Genomic DNA, 14,032 nt, shown 5'->3' with positions numbered 1-14,032 from the left:
TGCCAGCGTTCAATGTGTAACACGCTGCACGACACAGATATACAAACAGACAGAACAGCCTTTGTCCTCTTCTCTGAGTGGAAGTGGATGACGACAGCGGGATTGTCTCAGATCATTACATTTATTAAGAGGTTTACCAGATTGGGTCAAAGTGCACTGTGTGTTTTGTAAAAAGGTCATTCAGATTACATTTTCTCTCTTAGTTTTGAATCATTTCATAGCTATTTCATGAGTCTTTACATTCTGATCATTCGTCATGTTTCAGGGAATAATAGTCAGCTCAGTGTTTTCCCAAACTCAGTAAAGCAACAATATGTGATGCTATAAAACTGCAGTAATGAGAACTTGATGTTCTCCTTATGATTGCATGGACGGCTTTAGAGCCAGAAACCTCACTAGGATTCCCCCTTTTTTGTTTTTTTTATAACTTTCTTCCTCCTTTCCAATCTATCCTTCCCTTCACTTCCTCTCTGGCTCCAGCGGTCACTGTTACTACCAGACCATCGTCACGCCGGTGTCTCTGTCGGACACGCCGGGCTCACGGATCCCTCACACGGTCACACTTGTGTCCATCCCGGCATCCGCCGAGGGGAACAATGGACGCAGAGGACGAGGTTTCTCTGTGGCCATCGACCAGCCGCTCAGCCCGACCAACGGCTACAGCCCTGAACATGGACCCACTGTCAGAGTCTCCCAGTGAGTCCATCTGTCCGTGTTTGTGTGGGTGTTTTATGGATTGTCATTGTGTGAAGAGAGGAGACAGTAACTGTAGGAGAAGAGGTCAGTGTGGTGGAGGACAAAGGATGAGGAAGGGTAGACAGTGTGATAGATGAGATTCATTTAAAATGTATAATAGAGTGGAAGGAAAAAGGAAATGAGCCGAAATCTAAGCCACTGTTATTCAAATGAGCTGAGACTTCATCAGAGAACAGGTCTGTGTCCAAACAATGATGTTTCAATGTGTGCAGAAAGGTGTTTGAAGAGATATTCTGCCTTTCTTCTTTATTCAGGGTGGAACCAGACTGCATCAGTCCAGATGTGAAAAACTCCATTCATGTTGGAGATAAGATCCTTGAAATCAACGGGACGCCCATTCACAATGTCCCTCTGGACGAGGTATTGACCACACTGAAAGATTTGACTCTATTGTATATGCAAATGGAAATCTTCATCTCATTATTTCTTCATTGCAGCACTGTTAAGCATTTCAGCAGATTCCATCCATTGGAGAATTTCTCCAGCTATCATAATAACCTCTGCTGTTGTAAATGTGGACTGAGCACCCTCATCTGAACTCTTCCTCTCCAGATCGACCTGCTCATCCAGGAGACGAGCCGGCTGCTGCAGCTCACCATCGAACACGACCCTCACAGTCTGGAGGGAGGCTCCTCAGAGGCTGAAGAGCAAGTGGACGGGCCTCTGTCCACCCCGCTGTCAGGGGGCCCCAGCCCCATCCTGCCCATCACACAGCCCCCCAACCCCGACATCAACAGCCTGAGATCCCGTATCATCACGTAAGAAACAGATTTAGTGCGGCTTATTGCAGACTGAGATATTTTTGCTATTTGCTCTACTTCCTGAACCAAAGCCGCTCTTATCCCTACATGTGTAGATTATATGTTTAACTGCCAAAAATGAATTCCTTTAGGTTCAGCTGTAACTTGAGTTAGCACACGATAGAAAAGTTGTAGTGTATGTTCCTGTCCATTGCACCTGTCCTTGATAAGGATAAGCTTAGATGAAAACTTCTGTTATTCCCAATGAGATCATAGCAAACGTTAATCAAATACTCTTCTCTACCCCTATTGTTCCTCTCCTTCTCGTCTCTCGCTTCCTGTGACTCTTCCTGTCTCCCCTCTCACCCTCCAGGAGGAGCTACAGCATTGATAAGTCACCAGGCTCCAGCAACGCAGCGTCCCCCATCTCCCAGAGGAAGGACATTAATCGATCCGAGTCGCTCCGCGTCGTGTCCAATCAGACGCATCGCATCTTCCGCCCATCTGACCTCATCCATGGAGAGGTGCTGGGGAAGGGCTGCTTTGGACAGGCCATCAAGGTAGATTTGGGCGCAGAGACACATCTAGCTGTATGTGAAGTACACCTGCAGCATTCATCGACGTTTTAGAGAAGAAATGTTGTCATACTCACAATGTCCAGAAGGTGGCAGCATTGAGACGAGAAAGAGAAGTGTGGAGAGGCAGGAGGTTAAAATTCTTAGTTATAACATATCCTGGACTTTTCTTTTTTAATTTCCCTTGCTGACAGTCAAAAGGGGGAATGAAACTCTCACACACTTAATGGTTAACATTGCCTCAGTCTCCCAGCTTGTTGCTCAGCTTGATTGTTTGCATCATTGCATCTTGTAGGTGACCCACAAGGAAACTGGGGAGGTGATGGTGATGAAGGAGTTGATCCGCTTTGATGACGAGACACAGAGAACATTCCTGAAAGAGGTGAGTGGAGACGGACGATCCCAGATGTTACGTCATTTAGGATTAAAAGATTAGCTCGGTTTTCTATTTAGTCTTCCTAAACAGAAATATGAAATCATTAAGCGTTGACCTCAGATCATAAAATAAGCAGTATTTCCTTGAATACAAACATAATTCTAGTCAGTAAAATGAGGGCAGTCTGTACCCTAAAGTTAGAGGAGTGCGTTTGTTGCCCGTTTGAATTTCTGGACCAGCTGGAAAAATCTGTGCTTTTTTTTTACCATGGCCAGAAGCTGAAAATTGTAGTTAAAATTAGCATCTCCTCTGTGTGAATGTAGGACATGACTGAATAAAAAAGGAAGGGTTCTCTCACCTGAATAAATGGAAGTAAAATGAAATTACCTCTGAAATAGGACGAAAGGGAGCGTTAACAGTCCTTTCTCCCAAAAAATGGTGGAAGAGCAGAACTCATTTCACTGCCACACAAAGCTTCATTTATCTCCCGTCCTTCCAATAATCTGCAAACATGACAGAAAACGACTCATACGCTGAAGTTTAGGCTTCCGTAAGACTTGTTGAGTTACTTTTACCCTTGAAGTGATCTGAATTACTTCTGTATCCTAGACTCACTCACTCATCCACTTCACTGCCTTCTAATTGGGATGTTTGAAGTTCAGGATAATTGTTCCCATATGCGTGGGGTAATAGATTTATTTTTAGGTTACAATAACACAGAGTCTCTGCTTTGTAATTGGTGCAGACAACGACAGAGAGGCCATAAAACAATGAAGCATGATTATTACTCCCGCTGGCTGTTTGTTTGTAGGTGGCCGAAGTCTCACGTTACTCAGTGTCTTGTGATCTGCTTTGAGAAAAGGAATGCACCAAACATTTCAGACAAAGACATCATGACACTTGAAGGATGATATTTCAGGTTTATCTGCATGTCATAGAGACTAGCCTTCTCCTCCTCCTCGTTCACAACCCTACCCTGAAATGTTTTACGAGGTGTCATACTGTAGTAGTGCTGTGAACACTACTTGTAACCTCTTACACTATACTTGTTGGGCAGCTTTTTCTTTGCTTGGCGCTCTTTGTTTATTTAGCAGTTCTCAACTATGCAGGAAGTTTCTTTGTTGCCTTGCTTATCAAAATAAATAGAGCATACACCTGTAAGCATATGTTGTGGGGTTCAGTGACAATGGGACAAAACAAATTGACTTAAGCTGAGATTTAGATGTCAGTTTGTGAAGTAGACGCTGTCCACCTGATTACATTCAGTCTGCACATTTAACAGACTGATTATAGGACTAGCAACCTTTTGACAAACAATCTTGAGCAACTAGATTCCCTGAAATGAATTGGTACAATTCATTCCAACTGGGAACAATCCTCAAACTTTATTTGGACTCCCAAATGCTTATACTCAACTCAGTATCCTTAAACAATAAGATAAAAGGAATAGATAAACAAATTTACTTTCTTAGCAAGATGAAAAGACAACAACACTCTCACGTCTGCACGGTAAATATGAAGCTCAGCTGAGCACAAAGACTGCTCCCTCGAGAGAAATAGTCCAGCACATAACCTCCTGTAAAACACAGCTTGTTGTTTTTACACTTTGGTTTTTGTGCAGATTAAACAAACAAGATATAAAATGATAATTTGTGAGCTTTAGAGGTACTGGTATGCAGATCTTTGTCACCTTCGGACGGAGCCAGGTGGTCTGTTTCCTCTGGTTTTCAGTCTTTATGCTACACGCTAACAGGCTGCAGCTACATATTTATGTGTATGAGAGTGGTATCGATCTTCTTATCCAATGGCAAGATAGTGAGTATTTGTGTTTAATGTCTATCAAGATCCTTGTGTGTCGTGTGTAAATATGTCTGCGTTGTCTCATCAGGTGAAGGTCATGCGTTGCCTGGATCACCCCAACGTGCTCAAGTTCATCGGAGTCCTCTACAAGGACAAGAGGCTCAACTTCATCGCAGAGTACATCAAGGGAGGCACCTTGAGAGAAATCATCAAGAAAATGGTGAGAGGGCAGCGTGTGCCTGCAGACATTTGAGGTTGTCTGCTTCCTGCTCAGTATTCGAGTAGCGCTATTAGTAATTGAGGAAGCGGTCTAGTCTTGCACTGCCTCAGGTGGAGTCTTTGTATTTTGTAGGTGTAACGTTTTGTTTAGATGTCATGATTTATCAGCGTCAACTGCCACTGAAGACAATGCCATTTGATTCTGATTTTTGCTCACAGGACAGCAACTATCCCTGGAACCAGCGGGTCAGTTTTGCCACGGACATAGCTGCTGGGATGGTGAGTTCAATGACTGAAAATTGCATGTCATTTGAATAGTTGAGGTAAACTGTGAAGCCTCCTCAGACAGTGAAATTCCTTGAAATGCAGCAGTAAAGGAAGGTGCATTGCTTCCTGTTATCTTCACTGCTGTCTCCCTCTATTGGTCGTGTTAGCGAGTTGCACACACAACACTTCTGCTAATAATGTGCACAATCCTTTCCATCCCCCACTATTGAAATTACAGCATAGATTCCTGCAGGATTAGACCACCACTTCTTAATGTTTTCCCTCCATATGACTACAATGAAGAACGTTGTGCATGACTGGATCATTGTATTTACAACACCAGCTACTTGAGATGAAACAAGGCAGGATTGTTCCTCTTGGCATGGGTTTTAGATTACAGCACCACTAAAAGCTTCTATGTTTTCTGTTTATTCTTTTTATTCTTCCTTCCTTTCTGTCCTCTGCTGTCTGTCCGTCACTCAGACATATCTGCATTCCATGAACATAATCCACCGGGACCTGAACTCATACAACTGTCTAGTCCGAGAGGTAAGAACTTATGCATTCCTGTACGAGCGTGTGTGTGTGTGTGTGTGTGTGTATGTGTGAGGACATACCTCATGTATGTATGTTTTCTTTGCGGTTTTAACACCTGTGCCCCTGTCATTTGCTGGGGCACCTCAAAAACTGAGCTTTGTTAGCAGTACCTTGCAGTGGAAACTTCCAGCTTGCCCTACTCAAACAGAGTCAGTACATCTGAAAGTGTTTGGAAAATCCACCTTAAGAGAAATCAGAAGCTTGAAGTTGAATTTCAGGCTTTGTAAAGCTGTTACCTTGAAGCTCTTGTATCACTCTCTCGTGCAGTATGTATGCTTGCAGCATAACAATAACCATTTTATGATGTGTTTCATTTTCTCTGTGTAGAACAACACAGTGGTGGTGGCAGACTTCGGGCTGGCGCGGCTCATGGTGGACGACAAGCACGAGGAGAAGTTGTCGCACGGTAAACTGCCCGGCCTCAAGAAGCACGACCGTAGAAAGAGGTACACCGTGGTGGGAAACCCCTACTGGATGGCTCCTGAGATGATCCACGGTATGACACACACGTGTCTTTTTAAGTAATATGGAAATAATAATGTATTCATGTAAACCCATTCACGCCTTCCTAAGATAACGAAAACTACAGTTGATGACTATGTGGCTTTCCTCCTAAAACTTAAAAAACAGCCTAATTTTGTCATTTTCCCTTTTCAGGGAAGAGCTACGATGAGAGAGTAGACATCTTTTCCTTTGGCATCATGCTCTGCGAGGTGAGTGACTTTCAGTACTAATAAAAAAGCAACTAGGTTTTTCAGAGGGGTTACTGTTTGATTATAGCTTTATAGCTTTTCCCCCAAAAGCTTAAAAGTCATTTGTTAAAGTTGCTTTCTTTGTTACTTTTAAAGTTAATCTCGCTTATATTTTGACAGGTTTCATGCAAAATATGGAAAATGTAGACATCTGTCAAAAACTGTCACGTCCTCACAATATTTATGAAACATCGATTTAAATTTACGAGAGAAAAGTCGTGCTTCTCCAAAATTCCAGATTTTTGCTTTCCATCCACATGACTGAAGCCCCAGAATATGACTTCCCCAGATGAACACCATTAGCCAGAGAATATTTTAGGGATTAGAGGGAGCAGAAAAGCAAAGTTGTCTTCATGTGGCTTCTGACGGGGGCAGACAAACAGTGGTTGTGGTTTGCTGGGAACGATCAGCTTCAGTTTGGAGGGTTTACTGGTTTCAGCAGATCGGAGAAGGAGAATCCATGTTTAACTCTTCTTTCTCTTTCTCTTTGTTTTTTTTTGCCCTCTCCAGATAATTGGCAGGGTGAACGCAGACCCAGACTACCTCCCCAGGGCGATGGACTTCGGACTGAACGTGTCTGGTTTCCTGGAGCACTTCTGTCCCGCTAACTGTCCCCCTGCCTTCTTCCCCATGGCTGCTGTGTGCTGTGACCTTGATGCAGACAAACGGTCAGATATCTACAAGAAATCCACATTGAATTTTATGCTCAGTTCACCCAACATAAAGTTACTGATATTTTTAATAAGAAACGAGATCTAGTTCTAGCTAGAATTCTGCACAAGAGGACTATGTTTTATTGTGTTTTGGGGTGAATGTAAATACATAAAATAATATTTTTTAACTGAGATGCCTATGTGCTTTCTTAATCTTTAGGCCGGCTTTCTCCAAACTTGAGGGGTGGCTGGAGAACCTGAAGATGCACTTGGACATTGGTCTACCGCTGGTGTCTGAAGTGGACCAGCTGCACAAGGCCTTCTGGGTGAACCACAGCATTGTGCGCCTTGAAAACGGCCTGCACACCCACCCCGAACAGCCGGAGTAAGGCTTAACACGACTGGAGGAGTGGGAAGTTGGAGTAACCCCCCACATGGGCAGCGATCATCTGCCTCATGGCGGAGCAAAAGCCGGAGGAGTCGTGTTTATGCTCCTCCACGTTTGAAGCTGCGGGCGTAGGCTTGCTCAGGCTTAACGAGCAGACTCAGGGGGAAAACGTGGATCTGAAAAGCCACCTGTGCAAGACACGCACACACACACACATTCAAAGTCAAATCAAGAGACATTAACTACGAGAGCTCGATTCTGCTGCACCCAAAGCTAAAGTGGAACGTGTCATATGCAATCAGACCCAACTTTCAAATCATGACTAGACTCTTGAATCATGTAGATTTAACTTTAGCGGTCATACCATTCAAAAATACTTAGTGTATTGTGTATATTCATAAGGACAAAGTAGTCCAAAAGACCAGGCATAAAGCAAAGCTTCAGCCTCCTCACTTTGGGCCTCTACATTGTGCAGTACTGTACGTGTTTGCAGGTGTTTCTGTGTGAGTTTGGTTTGATTTTGCTTTTTGGTTTTAGATATCAAAACTCAACTTAGGAACAATGCAGAGGAGAGGGGCCCGCCTGTCGCTTAAGACACAAAGGACGAGATCAACTTGCTGACCACTTGTACAAGTCCAACTAAACCCTTCAAGCTTTAACTAATTCACTGAAGAATGCATGAGTGTAAATAATGCTGTCAGGTCACATCCTGGTTCATCGTGTCCTTCTGACCTCATTTGGTCACAAACTGCGAGACCTACATGCGTCTGTGGCCCCTCTCCCTCATTTATTGTGTAGCACTGACTTTACATTGAGATCTTTTGCATAGATTCGGTACGTTGTCTCCCAATTTAAAGAGCTGTTAGCGCATCTCATTCACATTGACGTGGCATCTTATACATTCAAACACATACCAGTGTACATTGTAAATGTTTTAAATATTGTAAATGTACAGACATATTTTATATACCTATGCTACATTGCCATATTTTTATTGGCCGACCAGTTGACATTACGGAGAGTAAAAGTTTGACTGCAGTCAATAGGGCACAGCTGAAAGCTTTGTTGTTGTTGTTTTTTCTACATTGTCGCTACTGTGGCAGGTTAGAGGCTTTTAGCGTTTGAGATAAGAGGAATCTTATCACCACAAAATACCCCCTACCCTCAGTTTAAGCTCAGTAAATGTTACAGTCTGTCATCCAAAAAAGTGTTTCTCAACACTTGACCTGCCATCTTTTCATGCGCTGGAGTAAATTTAATTGTAATACTGGACTATTAAATCTAATTAAACTTGCTGATGTAAATCTGCATATTATCATCAACTCTAATATTATGTGATTTTAGAATTTTGAGGGCAATCAAATGTTCCTCACTTCCTCACTCTCATCTCATGTACTGTAAAGTAGTTCAGGTGTGATGAGGTCCTGCCTCATCATGTCAGCTGTCTGTCCACATATTTGTCTCCTCCTGTGTGTTTACATGTACATTCCAGCTGTAAATATCATGTATATATATGCGTCTGTCCGTGCATCTGTCTGCGTGCATTGTATAAATATGCTCACTCCTCAGAAATCATTTCTTCCACTGTCAGATATCTCTCTTGCACCTTCTAACATTAATGATCTGTCTCTAATCTAAAAATCTTTTAAATTTCCTGCTGTTTTCTCAAACTGCATGATGTACTCGATCTGCTCAACTTCTAAACCACGCTATGTTTTGTCTCTAAATGATGTGATTTTAAATAAGAAAACTAAGAGTGAAAGACAAAGAAAGTCCAGCTAAACAGGAAAGAGTAAAAACACATCTGTTTTTTTATATATATATACAACCACTGAAATCTTTTTGTATAGATTTGAGTACTTTAATTTGCACTATATTACCAAATGGCTGGTTGAAGCCATGTTTGTTAATTTCCTCTCTTGGGCTACTTGTGATAAATGATGTCGGTTCAGGTAGATATATATGAATGCAAGACACTGATGGAGCCTTTCAACTGTAAACATGGGACCTGGGAAATGCATCCTCTTGATAGCGAACCGTTTCTGAATATTTACATGCATTTGTGTGCATGGTTCAACATTAAAGTCATATATCTATGGAAAGCATGACTATATTTTACCTTTCAAGCTTTGGCACCAAAATGTCTTTGCTACCGAGAGGATGTGTTGTCCCAGGTCTGCCTGCTGCCTACAGACTGGTCCTTTGCGAATGATGTTCTGTGTTTTTTCTGACTGCTTGGTTTTTCGTGTGTGACGCCCACAGAGGCTGCAACCCACTGCTGGTATTTCCGATATTAGAGCACTTAAACTGGCCTGACTCACCTTCTCACCTCCTCGTCACACTCCGTTGGCTCAGGGCCGTACTTTTCTGGATCTCTCTTATTAATTCAGTTAACTCAGCAGGCTTAATAGGAGAGCAGGATCCAAACACTTAACAGTGAGACTCACAGAGCATGTAACCTTCTGTCAATGTAAAGTGCTGATAACACAAAATATGCTTCTGTAGAACAAACCCCCGCTGGTTGGTGTGTTCGTCCGTGGGCATGCACTGTACATGCGTGGCTTTGCCGTGTTTCTGTTCTGTCCAGCATGTTAGGTGTGTCTGTGAGGACGTGTTGAGGATCAATGAGAATGTTGCCGCAGCACTTCTTTGCAAAGGATCGTTACCTCTGAACAATGCTGTGCCTTTGATGTAAGCTAGCCTTGCCAACGACGCGAAAACGTGAACTGATTTCCTTTTTTTTTAATGTATCATAAGTGCAAGCCTGATTTAAGTGGATTGAATATCATTGCTGATACAATGTTGTATGAGATCTCATCTTGTTCTGTATTATATTCATGTTTTACAGATCTCCATTGTTAGTTTGGATATTTTAACATTTTGTTTTTGGTCTTATTTAAATTTTTTTACACAAGCTGTGAAAACAATTCTGCACTTTAATCCTGAACGTGAACATTTAGACTCTGAGGAGGCGACTGTTTTTTTCCCCCTTTTGTCACAGCTACAAATAAAACTGTTGCTTCTAAAACAAACCAGAGACTCAAAGTGTTTGTACAATAATGATGATGTCTCTCTCAGTCACTGTTAGTCTATACACAATCACTCTTATCAACTTCCTCTGCATCTGTAATACTGAAGCACACACAGAGAACAATGTGTGAGAGCTCCAATACTATGTGTACAATCTCCTGAGGTCACACTAGAAAAAAAACTGCATTATTGGCAGTTATTTAATGTGTGGGCTACATTAAAGTGGTAAAAAATAGTGCTTGCGTTTGCTTGGAAAAGAAAAGGTGGATTCATTAGAAATGTGTTAACAAATTGACCGCCAGATGTCACTATTTATCTCAGCTGTTCATTTCTATGGTGAAATTATAAAGTATAAAATAAAACCATAATATGCAGCTGCTCATCACCCTACATGGCGGACAGTACGTATATTTCTTAGTGTTACTCATTCTACTGCAACACAGGTGTATTATCAATTTATTTATTTAAATGTATTAATTTGAAAATGTATTTAAAATCTTGATTTCATAATAGTAGTAACTACAAGCTGCCAAATAAATGTAGTGGAATGAAACATTTGAATGAGAAGGTATTCAAGTAAAGCACATGTACCTCAAGACTAAAGTATAATCACATTCCACCACTGACTGACTTTATACTACTAGTGCTACTAATAATAATACTATTAACGTATGGCGATAATATCAGCTAACCTACCACATAAATACGTTAATTAATATAAGTTTTTTTAGCTGTCATATTAACATTTACACTGTGCCTCTAATGCTAACAAACATTTGACCGTTGTTCATTTTCATGAGAAATGGCGCATCTTTTTTTACCTGCAGGTGCAAGTGGACCTTTCTCACATCACATCCACGTGCGATTGTTTTCATTCCGACGCCGCTGCTGCAGCGGCTCCTGACGTCACCGGCCTGGGTTGGCTCGTCAGTCTCGAACGGCTGCGCGCGTGCGTATGTCTGAGCGTGCGTGCGTGTGTGTGTGTGTATGGGTGTGAGTGAGCGCGTGCGCGACACAAGGGGGGGACGGACATACACAACCACACGGGCTGTCATTTCACCGCAGTTGTGTTCGGATTGAGAGGGGAAATTTAAGGAAATACCAAAGAAGAAGAAGAAGAAGAAGAAGAAGAAGAAGAAGAAGAAAGAAAACGAAGAAGAAGAAGAAGGTCGCAGCGTTAACAAACTTTAAAAGATGGAACATTCGTCCAGCAACAACCGGTTTCGGTCCACAATCTTCAACCACGGTGAGTAACGTTGTCCTCGCATCTGAGACGTTTAACTCGGGTGATGCTCTTCTAGTGTCGTACATCGGACTGACCCAAAATGAAGTGAACACCTTCCCTTTAAATCGTGTTTTTATTTATTTTATTCATTAAGGACACACGGAGCTGTAACGTGAGCATGCACCGTTAAAACTCGTCACAGTCCCGACGAGCCTACAAGTCAAATGTTGTCCCGGTTTGTGAGCCGATGATAAGAGTACAGCTTGTTAAAGCGTGCAGAGAAATGACACTCTCACCGGACCACAGGGTCCACATCCCTGAAAAGCCTGGCAGTGTGAGCTCCACACTGCAATCCTACTGTTATGCAAGAGTGGTACCAAGACTCGCCACAATGCACTATTTCTGTACCATGAAGATGTGAGTTAGTGTTAGCTGGATACCAATGAACCACTCGCCCCATCACCACACTGTTCGCTTTATTTAAAACAAGCAGCTCTGTGTCAGGAAGCTTTACACTGAAACCTAAATGAGATGTGATCGCTGCCTCTCTCCCACACTAACATAACTAACACTGCATTGTGAAGAAGCCCATATCAACACTTGAGATAAATATATATATATATATACATTAGATATATTATAGATTTACATCTGGCTCATTGAAACAGTTGCCCTGTGTGTTTATGATACTTCTGTGTTGGAGACGGTGGGAGGTGATGACAGCTCTCACTATGTAGTGTGTATGTGATGATTTATGTTGTATTACAAAACGTAACCCAAGTTCAAAGAGCTTGAATGCTCAACAATTGTGTTAGAAGCTTTTAATTTGTCCTTTTTATGGGTCCATTTTACTCACACACTAGTCCTGTGTTCATTCAAGTACATGGATATATCTAAATGTAATAGTATTACTGCATTGGTTCAACCAGAAACCATGAAATGACTATTTTAAATCCATGTTGCACGTTTCAGAGCTTATTTCCTGTGCGGTTGGTCTTCTTTTGCCCTGAGATTCACCTTTAGCGTCTCTTGCCAGTTCATGTTTTCGTGGAGCCTCTTCAGATTTGACATCTTGGTGATGAGTTCAAATGTTAGTTTTTCCATGTCTGACTTTCATGTTTTACTAATGTCTGTTCCCGCTCACTGGGAAACTTGATCAACATGTCTTAAGTCATATTTATTTGCAGAACTGTTCACACAATTGAAACCTTGCAAGCAAGACATGATAACATAAATGTTCCCAATTAAACTCAATTTTTAGAGCTGTAGGTGGAACTAGAATACAGGCCTGTCTTATTGAGAGCCCATAACCCATTTAACAAGTAAATCAACACGACAACAACAACAACCCCTGACATCAGACTTACTCAAAAACAAAGTCAGTGAAAGGCACCCAGGAGAAAAGGGAGTGGTGTGGATGGGAGGCACAGTCAGCGACATTCCTCAGGGAGAACCTTGTGGAGAGATGCTCCCGTCCTCGCCGCTGTCTGTGGCTGCGCTCGCAGCGTCGTTGGTGGAGGACCTCGGCATGTGGGTCGAGAGATGAACCACGAGAAAAATGAACAAGTCAAGCGAGTAGCCGTTATACCACAGCACTGGAATTTAACGTTGATCTGCAGCTCTGTAATAAGATGCGTTCAGCTCTAAAGTTGCAGCCATTTTTGTTGTTACCTGCCACAGAGATTTCACTCAAAGTGTCCGTGGAGTGAAGCGTACTGATGACAGCAATGTACAGCTCATGCATTACACATTGTCCAGCTGTCAGCTGTTTTGTTTCTGCGGTTCCGAAAGTGGATGTAAATGGTGGCCGAGGTTATGATGGTTCTTCAGTCCCCTGACCTGTGTCTGAGCATAGTCTGCTCTGTGAGCTGACAGGCAGCGATGGGCCCGAGTTTTAAAGTAGCGGATCATTATTTGTAATACTGCCAGTGAGTTTCCCTGGACAGGCAGCTCTGGAGTAAGTTTGTTTTGCCTCTTAAGAACTGAAAGAATCAGTAAATGTGCAAACATAATGAATAATTATGCTCAACTGATCGCAAAGAGCCCGACTTTGAGCTAACTGCCAGTTTGTTTCCTGAAGCAAAGCACGAGACATTCACCAGCCGAGTGCAGAAATGGTAGTTTTCCAAAATATATATTTTCCTGTAATAATTACTGTCCTGTATCATCGCAACCCATTCCCCGAGAAGGGACTAATCTGTACAAATGAAAACCTACCAAGAGCCCCTGCACGCTCAGCCTTTTGAAACCTAAAGTTCATGCCGTCTTTTAAGTACTTGGATACTTTCACAACATCATCCCTCGAGCTTTATCACAGATGTTTGCTAGATCTAGAGATGTGCCGAAGTAGATGTTGCTGGCTGTCTGATTAATCAACGAGTTGCTCTGGAGAAAGACGTATATCTAAGTAGGTCTGCGTCGCTAGTTAGTGTAGCAATAAGTCATGGTTAACAACATGTTTACACTATTGTGTCTCTGCTCCTTTCCTATGTGTGACCTCCCGTGGATCAATAATCCTCTTTCCAGACGATGAGGTAAGAAACCAGACTTTTCCCTCAAATGTGCCGCCGAAGACGAAGTAGGTCGCTGGTGAAAGGAGATTTGGCCTCGATTATCTCACCAAAATGAGGGCATTGTGGTTTGTTGATGTCAGC

The 14,032-nt window shown here is 42.3% G+C and overlaps 1 protein-coding gene across 3 annotated transcripts in view; it reads left to right on the top strand.

Annotated features, from left to right (window-relative positions):
• The window catches only part of limk1a (LIM domain kinase 1a), a 42,503-nt gene extending 32,348 nt beyond the window's left edge, over positions 1–10,155 (top strand). For all 3 annotated transcript variants that reach the window (XM_076100328.1, XM_076100329.1, XM_076100330.1), the window contains 12 exons: positions 481–696; positions 1,011–1,116; positions 1,309–1,514; positions 1,870–2,056; positions 2,367–2,453; positions 4,336–4,467; positions 4,686–4,745; positions 5,217–5,282; positions 5,658–5,826; positions 5,988–6,043; positions 6,593–6,750; positions 6,956–10,155. In XM_076100328.1, the coding sequence (XP_075956443.1) occupies positions 481–696; positions 1,011–1,116; positions 1,309–1,514; positions 1,870–2,056; positions 2,367–2,453; positions 4,336–4,467; positions 4,686–4,745; positions 5,217–5,282; positions 5,658–5,826; positions 5,988–6,043; positions 6,593–6,750; positions 6,956–7,124 (1,612 nt within the window). In that variant the 3' untranslated portion in view covers positions 7,125–10,155. The remainder of the gene's footprint in view (positions 1–480; positions 697–1,010; positions 1,117–1,308; positions 1,515–1,869; positions 2,057–2,366; positions 2,454–4,335; positions 4,468–4,685; positions 4,746–5,216; positions 5,283–5,657; positions 5,827–5,987; positions 6,044–6,592; positions 6,751–6,955) is intronic.
• The last annotated feature ends 3,877 nt before the right edge of the window (positions 10,156–14,032 follow it).

Source organism: Anarhichas minor, unplaced genomic scaffold, assembly GCF_050575085.1.
Source record: "Anarhichas minor isolate MPS153535 unplaced genomic scaffold, ASM5057508v1 ptg000026l, whole genome shotgun sequence".
NCBI lineage: Eukaryota > Metazoa > Chordata > Actinopteri > Perciformes > Anarhichadidae > Anarhichas > Anarhichas minor.
Note: the sequence above shows the minus strand (reverse complement) of the source record. Positions and strands in the feature narration are given on the sequence as shown.